Source organism: Paralichthys olivaceus, chromosome 14 (genome assembly GCF_024713975.1).
Source record: "Paralichthys olivaceus isolate ysfri-2021 chromosome 14, ASM2471397v2, whole genome shotgun sequence".
NCBI classification, from domain to species: domain Eukaryota; kingdom Metazoa; phylum Chordata; class Actinopteri; order Pleuronectiformes; family Paralichthyidae; genus Paralichthys; species Paralichthys olivaceus.
In genome coordinates, this window is record NC_091106.1 from 24,224,520 (window position 1) to 24,243,689 (window position 19,170).

Genomic DNA, 19,170 nt, shown 5'->3' on the forward strand with positions numbered 1-19,170 from the left:
ATCACTCTTTTCTTTATTTATTTAAACATTATTTATTTATTCATCTCAGCCCAAATGAAGTTTACACTCATTTATTCTGCCGTCACCAACCTGCAGGACAGAACGACAAACTGTCAAATATATTGACTTTGTGTAAAATAAAACAAACTACAAAGTCATTTATTTATTTCAAACTAAAATCAAGACGCTGCAGTTGAAGTTTTTATTTGTTGTGATGAACAAAGAATCGTTTTGTTGAGTGAGCGACTCTGAAGCGTCCAAACCCCTGAGGTGTCGCACAGAGGGCGAGAAAAACCTTGGCAAGTGTGTCCATTGTCCCGCTGTCTCTCTCTCTCTCTCTAACACACACACACACACACACACACTCAGGGTTTTGTCAGTGGGGGTGAATGTGGGAGGCGTGCTTGGTTTCGGGTGGGCACTTCTTCGTATAGTCCTTATTCCACGAACTCCCTCCCTCCTCCACCTCCTTTATCCTGGTCTCCTCAGCTTTTATCCGAGTGTCTGTGGCCCCCACAGCTTCACACGACTCGGAGCCTCGGAGCGTCACATGGTAAGAACACTGGGCCTCTGCTCACACTCAACAACTCAACCACTCAAACTGCTTAAAATCCATGGAACTCCAGGTTATAGACTTCAGAGCGTTGAAGGAAACGGAAGATGTTGTTGTTTCCATCATGATTCATAGATGAGGGCTGCGGAGGAGGGGGGGAGGGGTGAGGGGGTGAGGGGATGGGGGATGCTGTAAATAGAGGGGGATTATTTTTGTTTTGATGCTGTTCCTCTTTGTGTTTCATCGTGATAGTGATAAAACGCTGAAGTTTGTGTTTATGATGAAAGACGAACTGAAGCAGCTCCGTGTGTTTCACTCTGATGTTTCACAAAATAGAAATGTGAGGTTTTTATATTTGTTGTGTGCGAGACAATGAGCAGAAGCAGCAGCACAGCGCCCTCTACAGAACACGACGCCTCCATGTCAGACCGACGGGATAAAAACAATATGTGTGGACATGTAGTAACCACGGAAACCAAGCCGAGCTCAAAACAGCACCGATGACGGTAAATAAAGATGGACATCTGACTGCACTGTAGTTTATAAACCCCTCCTCCTCCATGTTAGCAGATGGGACATGGACCAAACTAAAGAATCAAAGTACACGTTAAATAAATGTTTGTAAAGATGTTTCGTTCTCATCTCTCTGATGTTTGTTCAAGTTTCTGATCAGTTTGGTTTAATTAGTTATTGATGATATAAAATCAGGCGGAGACGTCATGATCAACAGCTAACACTGACTCAGGATTGGCCAAAACCATGTATGGGCGGGACCTTGTTACCTCGGCTCCACTCCATGATCTGCACAGACGCTGACTGTAAACAACGTCACCACCAGATGGCGACCTCCATACCTGGGATATTTTAGCCATTGAATATCTTTAGAAAAGATAATGGGTTAAAAGTAGCTAAATACATAAATTATATATTGTGTTGTACCTTCCGTAGTTTCTGTGCACAATTAAATCATAAAGTTAGCGAATCAGTTTAGACCTCGTCTTTAGGGTTTGTTATATTTCACTTTTTCAGTTTTCTGTCTGTAGATCAACGTTTGCATCACGTGATCACGTCCAAACACGTCCTTCGCCTGGAAATAAAAGTACGAGGAGTTTAACAACATAAATCTTTAAAACCAGAAATCTTCAGTTTCACTTACATTCACCAAACTCTGCCGTTTTCTTCCTGAAGGTTTCCACTCAGTTCATAAAACATTTAATTTATCATGGACATTGTTAAAATCATTTTCATCCAGTGAGAAAAACATGGAACCAGAAAACTGAATTCGATAATGACTCATTTGAAATATTTACTTTCAGAGAAGCTGCAGTTTAATTAGTTTCTATTGAATCAGTGTCGTTTCTGATGCAGAAGGTTTTATAATGTTTTTGTTCGGTTCACATGATTCTTGTGTGAAATGAAATGACTGATGATTAATTATAATTGTACTAAAGAGTCTGATTATAAATCCCGTTCATTTGTTCAGAAAGAACTTTGGCTTCAGACGCTGCGGAGCACGACGTCCTGATTTAATTTTCTATTTCACCGCAGACAAACACAAACAATATTAATGGGATTAATGTTGTTACCACACGACCTGTTGTGTTGTTGTCACTGCGTCGCATCATTGAGTGTGAGAGGGTCCAGAGGCCGCGATGCTGAGCGCTCCTCCTCTGATTAATCCAGACGCTAATTGTTGACATCAATTCAAACTGCAGACGCTGTTCATTAAATACATGAACAGCTGATTCAGACACAAACTGAAAATCAGTGTGAATGTTCAGAAACAACTTTTAACTTCACAGTACGACTTTTTAATTCAAGATGATGTCAGTTTGATGGAGTTTTACAAACATTTGAAATTATAACATTTAAAAATGACTTTCTCCTCAATTACAACTTTATTCTTTCAACATGACTTTAATCATGTTTTCATGTGTGAAAACATTTTCATAGAACCTGAAGAGACAGTGTTGAGACGACTGATATTAACGTGTTCGTGTGTGAATTTAAAGGACTGTTGTTGCTAAGTGACGGAGTTGAGCATCCTCTCCTCCGTCATCTTGACGGCAACATGTCCGGTCTAAGCTCCTGTGTGTGTGTGGCGGTTGTGGGGGGGGGTCTTGTTTCTGACGCTTGACTGCTTTTCAATAAGCTCACGCCCCCCCTCTCTCTGTCCTTTGTCTTTTTTTTAACATTTAACACTCGTGTGCCGTCTCTTTGACTCTGGAATCTGGAAAAACTCTCATGTACAAGTCTGATTTTATTTGTTCATGATAGAACTTTATTATTTTATCGTTTTAAATCTTTAATCTGCTGCAGCTGATTTCATGTTGCTCTGAATCTGCTGATTTATTTAAACTTATAGGTTGAAGATCTTTCTGTTGAAGCTGGTTTTAAACAGGTTCACTTTAACTATAAGAGAAAAACATTAGATGATAATCGATCACTTAAATTGATCCATAGATCAAGAAAATTATAATGATAGAAGAAGTGAATTGAAGAAAGTTTCACAAACGGATAAAAGCAAAAATAAAACATGAAGACAAACAAGAGTTGAATCAATGGTCTCATTTGAAATAGACTTAAAGCATCACATGCTCGGGGCATGGATACTGTGAGTGATTGACAGCAAGTCCCATCCAATGGTGGGCGTGTCCTCGAGCTCTCAGTCTGGCTCCACCCCCCACTCCTCCAAATATGGTGACTTCTGGTTTCAAAAATCAAGATGGTGCTGGACAACATGTCAAACTGAGGCTTCACAAACCAACACGTGAAGTTTCAGTGGGAGGACACTTGAGTCATTAGTGTTGAAAAAACCAAGGTGTGGACAAACACGTGTAAATCAACTGCTCAGCTTTGTTTCAGCTCCATGTTTGGTCTCCACCATCTCCTGTGAGACCTTGCAGCTGCTTAACGTTCCCCTCCAGGTGTCAAATTAGATCAGGACTGTCTTCAGAAAATAATCCGTGTCCAAATGTCCCTCCTCAGCAAACATGAGCATCCTTCCGTGCAGCTTCCTCCTCGTCCTCGTCCTCTGCCTCCCCGTCCTCACCGATGCCAAGCGGCAGCCTGGTCAGGGGAAACCCGACAAACCTCGCCAGCCTCCGTCAGCCCCCCCGCCGGCCAAGAGGCCCAGAAACCGCTCAGTGCCTGGCTCTGGTGAGCTGACCACCAAGGAGGGACACCGCTGCACCTGGCAGACGTCCGGCGACGGTCTGGTGAGCCTGGTGGTGAACTGCAGCACTGAGACACTGGACGAGCAGCAGAGGTGAGAGGAGACATGATCTCATCTGTCAGAGTCAAACATGGGAAACCTGAAACGTCTCTCACATCATTTCTGTCATGTCTCTGGTTGGACGCTTTTTGTTTCTGGACATTGTGTTTTGCTGTTGTTCTGAGGTCTGAGTTTCCTGTTTTATTTCCTGTCTTTGTAATCGTCTGCAGGTATTGGTGCCGTTACGCCGGTAAACCGGACCTGTGCCAGGCGTACGGGGTGAAGTCCAGCCAGTACTGGAAGCAGCTGGTGGGGAAGCTGAAGAAAAGGCAGAACGCCTGCGACGGAGAAAAAGTCCTGAAAGCCAAGACCTGCAAGAAGGCGCCCGCCGAGGCCCACATGAAACTCGCCCAACACAGCGCAGAGGAGGAGAGGAAGGGCGGGAAGGAGGGAGGGAAGAAGAAGGGAGCGTCTGCCGGCAAGAGTCAAGATGGAGCAAAGACAGAGAGGAAGAAGAAGAATGAGGAGGAGGAGGAGAAGAAGAGGGAGGAGAGGACTGGGTTTGAGGAGGAGGGAATGATGAACGACATGCAGCCGGTGCAGAGTTACTGCAGCGAGGGATGGAACTCCGTCTGCTCCTTCTTTGTCAAGTTCTTTGAGGGTTGATGGGAAATGAAAGAAGCAATGAGGTCACAATCTGGAAAACAAGAAAGCTGAAAATGTGTTTTTTAGATCAATTGGTAAAAATTTGATTCTGAAGTAAAACAAAAAATCTATTTTTTCTTTTTCATAAATTGTGACTTTTAACAAATGAAGTCTCGTCGCATCTCATTTTCATCTTCCTCCAAATGTCAAACTGAATTATCATCAAACCCAACGAGCTGGTTTATAATCCTGACAAACAGAAACACTTCAGGTTGAGTTCATCACTGTTTTTACTTCCTGATATTTTACATCGTTAAGTTTGTTGTAGTTAATTTTGAACCAGAGAAGTTGAGTTGTAACGTTGTGACTAATAAATCAATCAGATGATGATGATGATGATGACGACGGTAGTGTTCAGTAGATGAATAGTCAAGTTTTGTAACTTCATCTGTTTTGTGCAGCTAAATTTTCTATAAACTTTGTGTAACTTTTTAAAAAAATAAAAATGAAAAAAATCTGGTGACTGTTATTATGTCTGTGCACCAGCGACACCTAGTGGCCACATCAGGGTGCAGGTCGACCTTCTTTATTTTCATAAGAATAGAAATCACGTCTGCAGCTGAGCCCTGTGTGTGTGTGTCTGTGTGTGTGTGTGTGTGTGTGTGTGTGTGTGTGTGTTACAGTGAGTCTCTGCTGCTTTAAAATTTGAACACAACTGTGGGATGGAGTGATTCCAAAGGAAAGAAAAATGGGGGAAGAACTGGAATCTGGAGTCTGGACTCCTCTGAGTGGTTACCAGGCCAACAAGTGTGTGTGTGTGTGTGTGTGTGTGTGTGTGTGTGTGTGTGTGTGTGTGTGTGTGTGTGTGTGTGTGTGTGTGTGTGTGTGTAGTTTAGACACTAGTGTGGCCAGAGGGGTGAATTTCTTCCGACTGTGACTCTAAATTTACTCTCCATCAGCTTCTTTAAAACTGAGCCCAGTTTGTCTCAGTGAAATGTGACGAGGACAAAGTTGTCTCTGGCAGAGACCCTCTGGACAGATGAGCACCATGCCTCCAAAAACCCGCCCCCTCGTTAGATGTTTAATTGAGCAGAGAGCTGATGATTTTCATACCGTCTGGATCAGATGCATCTGTTTTCTCTGCTGCAGCAAATAAACTCGTTGTCGTTGTTTTAAAGTGAAACGACTTCACTTTGTCTCACAAACGTATTTCACTGTGACTCAGCTCCAGGAGAGCAAAGAACAATGGAACAAGGTTTTCAGGTCTAAAATATCATGCACACCTCCCCACAGTCACACACACACACACACACACACACACACACACACACACACACACAGCAGGTCAGATCTTCCATAGATTCGGACACTGAGACCCCCCGTGTCGGACGCTGGCTGTGTTCCTGTGAGGACTCGAGCTCAGCGAGACTCTGGCAGCTTTGTTCACTTCAGCTTTTCTTCTTCAGCTTCTTTCTGCCATCTTCATTTTTCTTCTTTCAACTTTGGTCCTAGTGGACACACACACACACACATACACACACACACACACACACAACAGAGCTCCACTGAGCCTCAGTTGAAGTCACAAAACATTTCTGGGAACTATTTTTCTTTCTAACAACAGTTTCTGGTTCTTTCTTGGTTTGACTTTATATTGTTTCAAATCAACTCGACTGATTAAAATGAGTTTGATGGTTCACTGGGGGGGTCAGGAAGCAGAGGATCATGGGTAGTGTTCAGTTCAGTGGGGCGACACAGTCAGAACTCAACACATGGATAAACTTTGTCTTTTCTTCAAATGAAAACCACGTCATCAGACAGAGACCAACAGAGTCAATCACCTCATGTGGCTGCAGGGGGCGCTGTGGATCACTTACAGTTACATAGTGTTGCTTTAAAGACAACGAGACATTTGTACAGTTTAGTTGTAAAAGTATTTGATTTATGGGAAGTTAGGGTTCATCGATAAGTAGCTAAAACTATGAATAGATCAGGTTCAGTCTCTGAAACAACAACCAGAGAACAAACGACCGCTGACACTAAACGTTTCCACTCATCAGCTGCTTCATCGTGTTGAAGCTGCTGATGTCACGTGATCTTATTTCTTTTTAAATCCTCAAAGCTCTTATCTGTTTCAGCTCTCTGCTGCCCCCTGCTGGAGTAATTGTATTTGAAAAAAGATCAACATCAGTCCAGTTTATTAAAGCTGAAGACACATATATATCATATATATATATATGTGTGTGTGTGTGTGTGTTGTAAGACCATATATATATATATATATGGGTAGGGGGGTCTAGCAGCACTCAAGACACACACAGGTTTTACCAGCAGAGGGCACCAGAGTTCACTAAATCCCTGAAGTAGAACCACTCTGACATCATCACAATCATCACACTTTATTTTATTTCTTTTTTATTTTATTCAGTTATAAACTTTTCCATCTTTAAATGATCAGTGTCACAGAACTCGTCCTGTAACATCACAACCTGCTGAAAACATCAAGCTTGAGGCCGATCGTTCACTCTGACCTCATTCTCTCCAGCTTCTTTATCATAAACCAGTTTAACGAGTCGGTGACGAGGCAACTCATTAACTTTAAAACACAAATGTGAGGAGGACGATGATGAGACATTATCTGACATTTCATTTACATCATCAACCCCTGATGTGGAGGAATTTAAAAAACACAGTTGATGATAAACTGATCATTAATCAACATCATTAATCAACATCATTAATCAACATCATTAATCATTAGTCCACACAGACAGTGGTTCTGATTGAACAGCTGATTCCTCAACATGTTGGTTCATGATAGTGAGAGAACACAGTCGAGCTGCAGAGTCACGCTGAGGTGACCCTGTGTGTGTGTGTGTGTTTGTGTTTGTGTGTGTGTGTGTGTGTGCGTGTGTGTGTGTGTGTGTGTCTGTGTTTGTGTGTGTGTATTTCTGTGTGTGTGTCTGTGTGTGTCTGTGTGTGTGTGTGTGTGTGTGTGTGTGTGTGTGTGTGTGTCTGCGTGTGTGTCTGTGTGTGTGTGTGTGTGTATTTCTGTGTGTGTGTGTGTGTGTCTGTGTGTATCTGTGTGTGTCTGGTTCACCCAAGGTCGAGTGTGTCACTGTGTATAAATGGACAATAGATAAAACTGCATACGTGTCGTGCTTCACATGTCGACCTCATTCCCCCCCGATGCTGCAGCAGCTGTTGATTTAAAATGTTTCTCAGGTCAAAGACACTCGATGACTTTGATTGTAACTCAGTGGACTAATAATGACTTTAATAAAATAACTGTTGTGTTAATAAAACCTGAACGTTGTTCATTTATGATCTGGATTATTTTGAAATGTGGAGCCATGTCGATGTCGACATCATGACATCATGAATGTTTCATTTACATTTCATCACAGGATATGAACTCTGACCTTTTATGATCTCACCCTGACAAATTCAAATCTAAATGAAAATGCAACATGTGACCTCGGATTGAGAATATATTATATCATATATGTATTATTGATAACTGATTGAAAGACAAACAGGAAGAGAAGTCATCATTTCTTTATGTGACGAAGTGAAAACAGAAGCTGAGAGATTTCAGATGAATGAACCAGAACACCTCCACCTGTGGCATCAACAAATACTAATCATGTGCAACTAGTTAACTCAACTTCTCTGACTCCTGAACGTCCAGTGAGTTCACTGATGTTCACCTCAGGACGTTTGACAGAATCCACATGTGAATAGTAACTCTGACACTTCACATTAAGAGTCGTGAAGCTCTTTTGTTTTGAAAGGACAGGCTGACGGGTGTGTCACTCAGTCAAGTTGAAAACCTGCTCAGGTGTTTTCACTTCTTCACGCTCAACAAATCTTTTCAGCTCTGACATCGTATGAATATTTCACACGTTTGTGTTTGATGGTTATTAGAGACAGATTAGAAACAGATTCTCAGCCTCATCACACGTCGTCAACTGGTTCGAAGAAAATATTTCATGGTCAGGACTGCTCTGATTTTAAGAATCACAAAATAAACTAAAACAAAATAAATAAATAATAAACATTTACAGACAGAAGAATCTGAAAAGTTTAAAATTCATTATAACTTCAGCAGATTTATTTCATCCACGTGACGACAACGTGAATTAACGCAGTTTTATTTTACATTTGTTGTGATGATCAGTGTGAAAAGTTGTGAGAGTGATAGAAAAGTCATTAAGTCAAATAATCTGCTTCTCAGGGGAGAAACTCTGCAACGCACGAGGTCAAAGTTTAGAAATAATGTGGAAAGTGTGAGATAAGAAGAGAAAGATAACGAGAGACAAACATAAAAACTGCGAAACTCAACATTAACACAGAAAAACCTGCGAGAACACTTTAAATACATGAGTCAATGTTTCATGAGTGAATCTGTGACGAGATTGACGCTGATTCAACAAACTGGGTCAAGATCATAAAGATCACAGAGATCACAGAGATTATAGAGATCACAGAGATTATAGAGATTATAAAATCCACGACAGACACGAGTGATTCTATGAACAGACCTGTGGAACAGACTTTCACCCTCATTCTGTATCAGCCCCTGAACTTTCACAGAATCTTTCTCCTTTTCTGGTTTTGTGATTTATGTTTCTGAAATATTTAGAATCTTGACTTCAGATGAAAGTTAATAAAACACATGATTTCCTGTCACGTTCCCACAGTCACAGATCTGAGTGGATCCATCACACGTGAGCGATAAGAGCTGCACTCTGACTGGGTGTGTAGAAATAAATGCTCCTCGTTAATAAATAAAAATCAGTGTCAAACAAAAAGCTTCTTCAGTTTTATTCCAACATATTCTGTTCTCAACCTGCTCAACAACATTCATGTATAAAACATTATCTCATCTGAAACTTGATTCTCAAACTTTCATTTAAATATTTGACTCCGAGCATCAGGTGTTCATGAGACCTGATCATCATCAACAGAGGAGCTCCACAGGGATCTGGTTCAGGTCCTCTTCACATCTGACATCATCAACCATCATCACTTCTGACTGTATGTGACACTTTATTATTGTGTATCTTATGTTGTACATAGACAAGTTATTGTGTAACTATAAATGTATCTCATCATTATTCATGTTCTGTCTTTAATTACTTTAACAACTTTAACAAGCTTTCCTCCACACACACACACACACACACACTTGATTGACGACTGGACAGATTTGAACATGCTGGATCTTCATTCTGAATAAAGACGGAGACTCGTAGAAGGTCAGGATTATTCTTGCGTTGGCTCCGGCTCAGGTTTGTCTGACATCACTTCTCGCTCTGCTGAATCTGAGGAACACAGAAATCACGTGACAGCCGTCGGCCAATCAAGGCGCCGGAAAGACTCTGCTGATCCCTTTTGTCTGTTGGCCATCGATGCTGCAACGTGAACGTGAACCGTGCCAACTGGCAGCCAGGACGTAACACGAGCCGAAGATTCACACACACACACACACTTGATATTATATTGGATAATCTATCTGAATACATTCGAATTATCTACAGTTTGATAGGAATACTTAGAATTACTAATACTGGCCCATGTACTACTGGTTATATCTGTGACTTTGTGTATCAATGTTTTCTCTACGTTTCCCTGATCAGACTCATTCCTCTCCAACAGGAGATCGTGTTGCAATGTGCCAGTGTGAGACCTTTAACTAATATTGATTCGTGTTTTTAGTCTTTACTTTTTTTGCTTATCAACCCTGTTTCATAAAAGTCTGCTTTAGCAATATGTGCACAGGCAGCAGCTGAGCTGAGGTCAGAGGATTGAATCCACAATGTGAAACAGGATTCATTTTATTTATTCATTTGAATCCAGTGTTTACTTTGGATTTGAATTTAAGGCAAAACAATCAAAGTCTGTGTTAACACATATCTGCATTATTAAATAGCTAAAACAAGTCAAAGGAGAATATGTGAAAACAGATCCAAGCTTTCAATACTCAGTAAAATGCATGTGCAATAATAATGTTCTGCACCCAGTGCATTCTGGGTATCTAGCTCCTCTGTGACTAAAGAGATGAAAATATTTGTTGGAGTTTTTTTAAATGTATTATTGTTTGTTTTACTGTATTGTTGATATTTATTTCATCGTGTCATTGTGTAATGACGATGATTCTTTCCATCAGGTCGTCTCAACGTGTGTGTGAACTTTGTTTTTGTGCGTTTGCTTTAAGATGATCACATGGACACACTGAAACAAACTGTTTATTTCATATTTGATACGGAAACTGAATAATATTCTCACTGTGATTCTTGTGACCTGAGTGTTGATGAGCTTCGGTTGAATCACTGCCGATTTCACTTTGTTGCTAAATAAAGATGTTTTCTTTATGATGCAACTCTGAGGCTGTATTGAGATCAATAACCTGGGACAGCCGGGTGAGGCTGTGATAACACATGTGTTGTCTCTGCGACCATGTGAAAGTGGCGTGTTAGGGGCCTGGAGTCTAAAGTCTGACCCGGGGGGGGGGGGGGAACCCTTCAGCGACACTAAGGGAAACTTGACCTTTGACCTGCAGGACGTTAATGTCAGATATCTGCTCCTGGAAATACAAAGCTGCTGCACTCACAGGTGAATGAGACAGAATACAGATGTTCCAGTTGTTGGAACAAAAGACTCAAACCACTCTGTTCTGGTTTTATTTCAGGAGTGTCACCACCTCTAGGAGGCAGACATGAGGCTGCAACCTCTCAACTCTGTTACCACAAGGAAGAGAAGAAAGTGAAGACGTGTGTCGCAGCAGATTTTTACTGTGATGAAGAATCTGAGGGAAAAAGTTTGATCTCTCATCATTCATCAACATAAAGTCGATCCAGTGTGTTCTGAGGATAATGTTTAACTCGCAGCAGAAAATCAATGAAGCAAATAAACTTTAAAAATAGCATCTGTCAACAAGAGAGAGTCAGGAAACGTTTCCTCTTTCAATTTAAAGTAAAAAGGTTTTAATCTCTGATAAACATGTTGGAGTGAAGAACTTGAACAGTTTTTTCTTTTACTCTGATCTGCACTGAAACATGAAGAGATGCATCATAATTAAAATGACAAATTAATAATATTAATAATTAACAATATGATTAATATGTTTGAAATAATATAAATAGCATATATATCAAATTATGAATCAATAAATTATCAATAAGTAAACCTGCACTACGAACACAAGAACATGATATATATACAATGTAAAGACAATATATACACAGTGTAATAATTAAAATTAATTTAATAAATACTAAAGAATGAACGAGCCTTCAGATAAACAGCCTGAGGTTCATTTCTCCAAACAAACCTGTCACAGCATCCATTTGATCACATTTTAAACCAAGTTTCCTCAATGACACATTTTATTATTCAGTTTTATTAAGAAAGCTTCAGAAGTTTAAAGATGTTTGAGAGCTGAGACTAAAAATGAAATATTGAACAATGAAACATCAGAAAGGGATCACAGGTATAATAAAATATAACATAATACAATATTATACAATATTGTACAATATAATACAATATAATATAATATAATATGATACAAACCCACATAAAACAATGCTATCAACTTTAGTCCGTGTGTACAGAAATAGTTTTTACAATATATTTACAAACACATATATATACTCTTCAGTACATATATAGTATCTATATCTATATATATATATATATATAATGTGTGTATATATGTATATTATATATAACAAGTCTTCATATAGGTTTTCTTCCTCTCCTCGGTTCGGCCCCTCACTCTGACTCATGTGAACCTCTCCTCAGCTCCACTAGGGGGCCGTGACACTTCTCAAATAGCAGCTGAGGCATCTGAGCCTCAAGGCCGACACACCCATCAGCAGGACGGCTGCCAGGTCAAACTCACAACCATTGGCTGGCGACACATTCCACTGACTCCTCATTGGCTGCCTGAGGAACCATATGACAGAATATGCAAAGTGACCTGCATGTGGCAGTTGAAATCCCTGAGAGCAGGAGCAGAGCCCGGCACTGAAAGACAGGAAGAGAAGGGGAGTGACGACAGCATGAGTCTCTGAAGCTGCAGAGTCAGAGGAACTTTATGAAACGTCTTCTCCGGGGAACCGTCGCCCTCTTTGCTCCATGAGTGCTGCGAGGTGAGAACCACAGAGGTCCAGCTCTCAGAGACCTCCAGTGTCTTCAGCCACCGCCTCCATGTGCAGGTTCACAGCCGAAGAAGAAATCTGATATATTCTTTAGATTTGAGTTATTGTCAAATATTTGTGTAGAATCTGATGCAGGTTACGTCGCATTGTGTTGAACGTTGTGTTGAACGTTGTGTTGAACGTTGTGTTGAACGTTGTGTTGAACATTGTGTTGATTACAAATGTGACGAGTTTCATCAAAAGTTTAAAGTCAGAAAACAGAAGCAGATTTTTTTATAAAAACAAGAAAAACCATTGCATTGTTCTGATCTTTTCTCCTCTCTCTCCCTCCCTATATCTCCCTCTCTCTCTCGCTCCCTCTCTCCCTCCCTCTCTCCATATCGCTCCCTCTCTCTCTCTCTCTCTCTCTCTCTCTCTCCACTGACCTCGAATTTTCTCTCAAATTCCTTCTCTCTCTCCCTCCCCTTCCTCTCTGCACCTCCCCCTCACCACCCCTCAGTGTGCTCACGTCTTTCAGTCCATCAGCGATGCCCGGCCCAGTCATGCCGATGGAAGTGGCCATGAGATTCTACATCAGCCACTCTCCGCCGCCGCTGCGGGGTTTCCTCAGCTCCTACGAGGAGCTGCAGCGAGCCAACAACCGGGTCAACCAGTCCACGGGCCGCTGCCTCAAGCAGCGGCTCTACAAACCCCTGCGGCCCTGCCTCAGCAGCCAGCACAAAGACGATGGCTGTGTGACCTGGAACAACAAGGCCGGCAAGAAGAGGGTGGTGTTCGCCGACACCAAGGGGATGTCACTCACAGCCATCCACGTCTTCTCCAAGTTTGACGATGAGCCGTATAAAAACAAGCGTTGTGGAGGCATCATGGAGGAGCTGCAGTTTGACATGACAGACCTGGAATCAGCCACCAAGGATCTAAAGATCAGCTCTGTGGGCAGCCTGGCGCTGGACTTTAATCAGCCCTCCGCCGACTACCTGGATTTCCGGAACCGCCTGATTCAGAATTCGGTCTGCTTGGAGAACTGCTCCCTGCAGAAGCGCTCACTGACCGGCACCATCAAGGTCCGGAACATTGGCTTCGAGAAGTCGGTGCAGGTACGCGCCACCTTCGACTCGTGGACCAGCTTCACAGACGTCGAGTGCACCTTCATGAACAACGTGTACGGCTGCCAGGACAATGACACCTATGCGTTCGTTCTGGAGCTGCCGTCCTACATCCCACCACAAAACCATGTCGAGTTCTGCATCTGCTTCAAGGTCCAGGGTCAGACCTTCTGGGACAATAACGACGGCAAGAACTACGTTCTCAAACACGGCGAGGACAATCTGACGTCCCAGACTTCTGTTGAGCAGAAGAAGCCTCCGGAGCAGACGAATGGTAGCGTGAAGCTTCTGGAGCTGGACTTCGATCAGTTCGGAAGCCCACGCATGTCGAGCGGACTGTTCCCCGGCTGGCAGAGCTGGGGTCAGATCGATAACACAGTGCCGTACTGGTGAGAGCAGGGGATTTGAGCTGACAAGCCGCCGAACTGAGCGTAGACGCCAACAGGGTTCAGTGTGACCGGACTGGCTCTCGGCCAAAAACTAAACTAAAGCAAACAACTGTTGCTTTGCAGCAGAGGAAGAACACAGAGTGTTCCGTGTTCAACTGACCTGCTTCTCACTGCAGCATGAGAGCCGTGACGAGGGAGTGACTCTGTCGTGTTTCACATGTTCCTCTGTTGTAAAATATTACTGTGCCTTCAAAGTAAAACACACAGAATCTGTACAATCCACAGCAAATGTCTGATGTGTTGAATCTGCACTGATTGATTGAGACGTCTCTCTCAATGTGATTTCTGTCAACTGAAGGAGCAGGAGCTGATGAAGTCCTTCATATTGAAGGGAGAGTACGGGGAGTGCACGTCTCTGCTAAAGCAAACACATTTGATTCATTTCTAATGAAACTTGCACATTAAACTTTTGCACCTTCAGATGAGAAAAGTAATTGAACCTGATTGAAAGTTGCCGTCATGTGTGAAATGTGAGTTTCTGCTTCGTCTGTGTGATTTGCACACGTTTGACGATAAATGTCTGGATGATGTAATTTTGAGAAAAGGACCTGAGCTGCTATCAACGGACGAGTCTCTGCGTGTGATCGTTGCCTTGAACGAGGAAGAAGTTGGGAAATGTCTCTGTGGTCATCGTACGTCGAGAGATGGTGTGAATACCGAATGTTCGCATGTTTTTACAAGTGTGATTCTGTGATGAGTGTAAAGTATGTGAGGCTGGGATTGAGACGATCTATATATTTCTTTTTTCTCACTGAAGGGTCAGCACCCTTGAATTCTGTGTTTCACTTGAAGAAGTGTGTAGCTGACATGCACTGCGTCAGTCATGTTTTCCCTTTTCTGAAATAAATTTATATATAAAAATATAAAATATTCACGACTCCTGAAGCCTTTGTTATTAAAGAGCAACAAATCATCGTGGACATGTGTATTATTATCTGTATATAATCTCCACAATAGGTCAACGTTGGGTATTTTGAATATTTGTATTGAATTTTTTCAGCTCCAGCGTCGTAAACATCTTTGTCAATGGGTCGCTGGTATTTGAAGTCTCATGTCTCCCGATGAGAAAATCTAGAGAAGGTTTGATATCGATGAGATCAAAGTGATGAGAACATAAAGAAACAATAAACCCCACAAACCACTCCCATTTAATCTGATCGTCCAATGACTCCTCGAAGTTTACGAAATCGTTTTATTATATAATCATTGTTTGTAAACAAAGAACCGTGTTTACAAACATTTGATCTGAATAGATGATTTTATAAATAATCAGTGGGCGGAGCCTGCGTTACATCAGCGAGAGGAATAAAAACAAAACCTGAATCTGAGAGAATTTAATTAATGATTTTATTGATAAAATATAACTTTCTGTTCAGTTTGTGAACATTTGATTCATTTCATTTATTGTGACAGTCCACATCCTGCATCTGTTTCACATCTAAAGTTTCTTCTTCCCTTCAGGGCTTTTATTTTGAAACTTTGTGCAGAACACAGTTATTTTAATTTATACTATGATTAAAAACACACATGTTCATTCCAGGAGTCTCCAGTTTTGTGATGATGTCATGACTCGGTCAGATTGTGTTGGGCAGCAGTCGTCCTCTGACCAGACGCTCGGCGGTTCGATCCCAGCATTCCACATCGCATGTCGTAGGGTCTTTGTGCAAGAGAGTGAACCCCTCATAGAGAAAATGCTGCCCATGGATGCACTGTATGAATGTGAATGTATGAATGTGAATGTATGAATGTGAATGAACAGTTAGAAGATCTTTATAAAAACATGAAGCTCCACCACCAACACAGACTCTGTGTAGAAATCTATCAAACATCCAGCTCAACAAGATCCTTCCGACTAAACGTTTCAAACATTAGTGATATAAAACATTTAGAATGAAGATGGTAAAATACACAGAAAACTGAGTTCTTCCAGTTGTTGTTGTTGTTGCAGAATTGACACGGAGCAGGAAGAACGCTCACTCCGTCTCTGGCATGCACAGAGGAAACACCTCAGGCCAGATCAGGCCGGATCAGGCCGGCCCTTCCGAAGCCTGAATTTCCTGCTTTATCACAGGTTTAACTCTTTATGTGGAGATTTTCTTTTGTTGTCAGGACAATGAGAACAAAATCATCAGAGCTCAAAGTATCTGTAATACTGTCGATTGTATTTCAGCTTTGAATTTAGCTTCACTGATGTTTGAGTGATTGTTGGAACATGTGAACATTAAATTCTCTGTGGAACAACCTGCTGATCAGTTTATACACGACGCACACAGTCAGAAACAATGGGTGTTTGTTGTGTTGACAGAGAACCAGACGAGAGGTTTGATTCTGAAATGAGCTGTGAGCAGCATTATCATCATTATCTTCATTATCTTCATCACTACCATCAGACATCAGACAGAAGCACTTCCAGGTTAGTGTGACAAATGTTGATGAAGAAAAGTGAAATGACCCCGACAGTAAAAAGAATCTGCTCCGTCCTCCTCCAGTTTGATCTTCAGAGACGACTTTGACCACACAGCCCCTCTCTTCACATTTGATCGTGTTAAATCGAGAAGCTGATCCCACATCGTCTTCGAGACATCATCTGATCCAGAGGTGAACCTGTCCTGAGGCTCCGTCAGCTGCATGATGGGACGGCATTCCTTCAGTACCTGTAATTTCCTGACAGATCCACGTGAACCACATTTGTCTCCGACTCCGTCTTCCTGTTTTTCATTCCAGTGAATGGAATTCACTGTTTGTAGGTATCTGTTGTAACAGTCACAGTTTATTGGACGTCCAGAGTCACGTCAGTTCTGATCCATTCTCATCTGAAACATCAATGTTCCCTGATGAGAATAGTTTACATTTAATTATCTTTCACTTTACACCACGTGGAGCTCACAGTCAAACGCTGGTCAAACATTAGCGGAGACCGAGCTGGACCCAAGTGAAGCAATGAGGATGGAAAGACAGAAACCTCCCATGTGGTGATAGTGAGGTCACAAAAACAAACCAAGTCAATGAGATTCAAACAGGTTAAACAAAGTCAAGCGAGGACAAGTCGTCGTCTTTATCCAAACTTTTTCATGCAGAAAGCCACATAAAGACAGAGAGGAGAGATGGTTTTCGTGTGGTGACGAGCTGAAGCCAGCGCTCTGGGTCTCTTTCTACTTTAATGACATTTGACTGTTTGTCTGATGTAAGATTCTAAGAAAGTGACTGAGGATTGTCTCCACACGGTTTCCTGACAAATGTGAAAAAGGGATAAACAGACCATTAAATAATAACTATTATTGTTCTGTTCAGTAACAGAAGGAAAAACAATTCAAACTCAGCTACGAGCTTTTTATACCAAAAGAAAGAAAACTAGGTGACCAGGTGTGTGTGTGTGTGTGTGTATGTGTGTGTGTGTGTGTGTGTGTGTGTGTGTGTGTGTGTGTGTGTGTGTGTCAAGGTCAATGAGGTGCACAGATAGAACTGATCTCTGGCACGTGACAGAGGTAAATGATCCACCAGCATGTTTTGAGTGCCATTAGTTTCTGTCCTGTTTTGATCCATCTGTGTGGGTGTGTGTGTGTGTGTGTGTGTGTGTGTGTGTGTATCAAACACATGTCTACATGCACATGTGAAATCTCCGTGCAGTCATGCAAAGAATGACGACACGACTTCAACAAAACAACAGACACATGTTGCTGCTCCTCTCACGGTGATGTGAAACGATCTGAGACACCAGGAGGTGTTTGCTCCTCATCAGCTCCTGCTCCACGTTACTGAGGATCTGTGTCATGAGGCGACATGGAAGACACATGTTCAGAGTCAGAAACACACAATATAATATCTTCATGTACGTGTTCATTAACATGTAATTAATGTGTAAAATCATACAAATTTTATTCATACTTTAAAAGTCACAAAGTCCAGGGTTCCGTCCCCTCGCTTCAGAACTTCAGACAAACACGGAGCAACAATCATTGAATTCACCAGAAATAAAATAGTGAGTCATCAGATCCTGTCGTTCTTCACTGTGACTCAAAGCAAAATAAAACACTTCTGAGCAGAACCCAGTGAAGGAACCTCTCTCTCTCAGGTTGGATCAACAAAGAGCTTCTTGTTTCCTTCACTCACTCCACCACTTTAACAACTGACGGAGCGTTCCCACACAGCATAGACGCAGGGGACACGTTTCAGGATCTTATAGCTTCATGTGTTGGCCTGTATGTGGTTTGTGGTCGGATCACGACACCATGTTTGGGTATAAATTGCTGTTTCAGGCCCAGATTAGCTCAGAACTAAATGTTCCACAGGTGAGAACAAGGCCTGAGTCAGAGTCTCAGATTAAGAACTTTCCTGGCTCACGACACTTTATAAAAGAGTCTCTGGGTTTGGTTTGTGGGGAGACGTGATTGGTCCTGACTTTAACAAGGATCAATGGAAACATGGCGTGTTTGTTTAGCGCAGACACATGATGCAGCACTTATGGCACAAAGAGCTGAATGGACACTGCCTCCTTATCAACCTCCACATCTGATAAAACCTTTCAGCTCGGCCTCTTTGTGCAGCACATGAAAGCAGAGGCTGATTGTTGCCCAGAAGCAAACGGCTCCTCAAAGAGCTCCTGCAGAAAGAGTTCACTTACATAACGCTGCTCAGACGAATGTGTTCTGGCTCCTCGTGTTTAAAACGCTCAGAGCTGACGTCAGACTCTCACTTTAATAAAATGAATAAACAGTCCGGAGCTGCAGGAGACGTGAGCTGCTGCACAGACTCCGACACTCTCTGCTCCGGCTGAAAGGCTGAAACGTACACGAGGAGTTTATGTACGTGCAGACTTTTTATATATGAGTTAAATTAACAAGCTGCTTCGTACACTGTAAATACACAAGAGAGACTGAACACTAGAGTCATTGTGTTGTCAGAGGGAACTGCCAGAGAGTAGTTATATAAAGACCATCATATATAAAGACCATCGTATATAAAGACCATCATATATAAAGACCATCATCGTATATAAAGACCATCATCATATATAAAGACCATCATATATAAAGAC

The 19,170-nt window shown here is 41.9% G+C and overlaps 2 protein-coding genes and 1 long non-coding RNA gene across 4 annotated transcripts; 2 read left to right on the top strand and 1 right to left on the bottom strand.

Annotated features, from left to right (window-relative positions):
- Nucleotides 1–377: 377 nt before the first annotated feature.
- On the top strand, nt 378–4,918 carry fgfbp3 (fibroblast growth factor binding protein 3). Its single transcript, XM_020109377.2, has 3 exons — nt 378–553; nt 3,542–3,821; nt 3,998–4,918. Exons 2-3 carry the CDS (start codon nt 3,547–3,549, stop codon nt 4,431–4,433), a joined length of 711 nt encoding a protein of 236 aa, XP_019964936.1. The 5' UTR covers nt 378–553; nt 3,542–3,546; the 3' UTR covers nt 4,434–4,918.
- A 7,357-nt stretch (nt 4,919–12,275) lies between these two features.
- LOC109643356 (protein phosphatase 1 regulatory subunit 3C-B-like) lies at nt 12,276–14,555 on the top strand. Of its 2 annotated transcripts, none has more exons than XM_069539239.1 (2): nt 12,276–12,571; nt 13,080–14,555. In XM_069539239.1, exons 1-2 carry the CDS (start codon nt 12,558–12,560, stop codon nt 14,077–14,079), a joined length of 1,014 nt encoding a protein of 337 aa, XP_069395340.1. In that variant the 5' UTR covers nt 12,276–12,557; the 3' UTR covers nt 14,080–14,555. The 2 variants fall into 2 exon arrangements, with proteins under 2 accessions (XP_069395340.1, XP_069395341.1); XM_069539240.1 differs by having other exon boundaries at nt 12,416–12,637; nt 13,080–14,359.
- LOC138413716 (uncharacterized) lies at nt 13,078–19,170 on the bottom strand. The gene is made up of 2 exons (XR_011246137.1): nt 18,757–19,170; nt 13,078–17,898 (listed from the first exon to the last, which is right to left on the bottom strand). It is a non-coding gene; the product is annotated as an uncharacterized lncRNA (long non-coding RNA).

Bases quoted from the DNA above. Each gene is read 5' to 3' on its own strand.
- fgfbp3 (XM_020109377.2), top strand. From the start codon at position 3,547: ATGAGCATCCTTCCGTGCAGCTTCCTCCTCGTCCTCGTCCTCTGCCTC. The intron at 3,822-3,997 runs GTGAGAGGAGAC...AATCGTCTGCAG, and splicing joins ACACTGGACGAGCAGCAGAG to GTATTGGTGCCGTTACGCCG.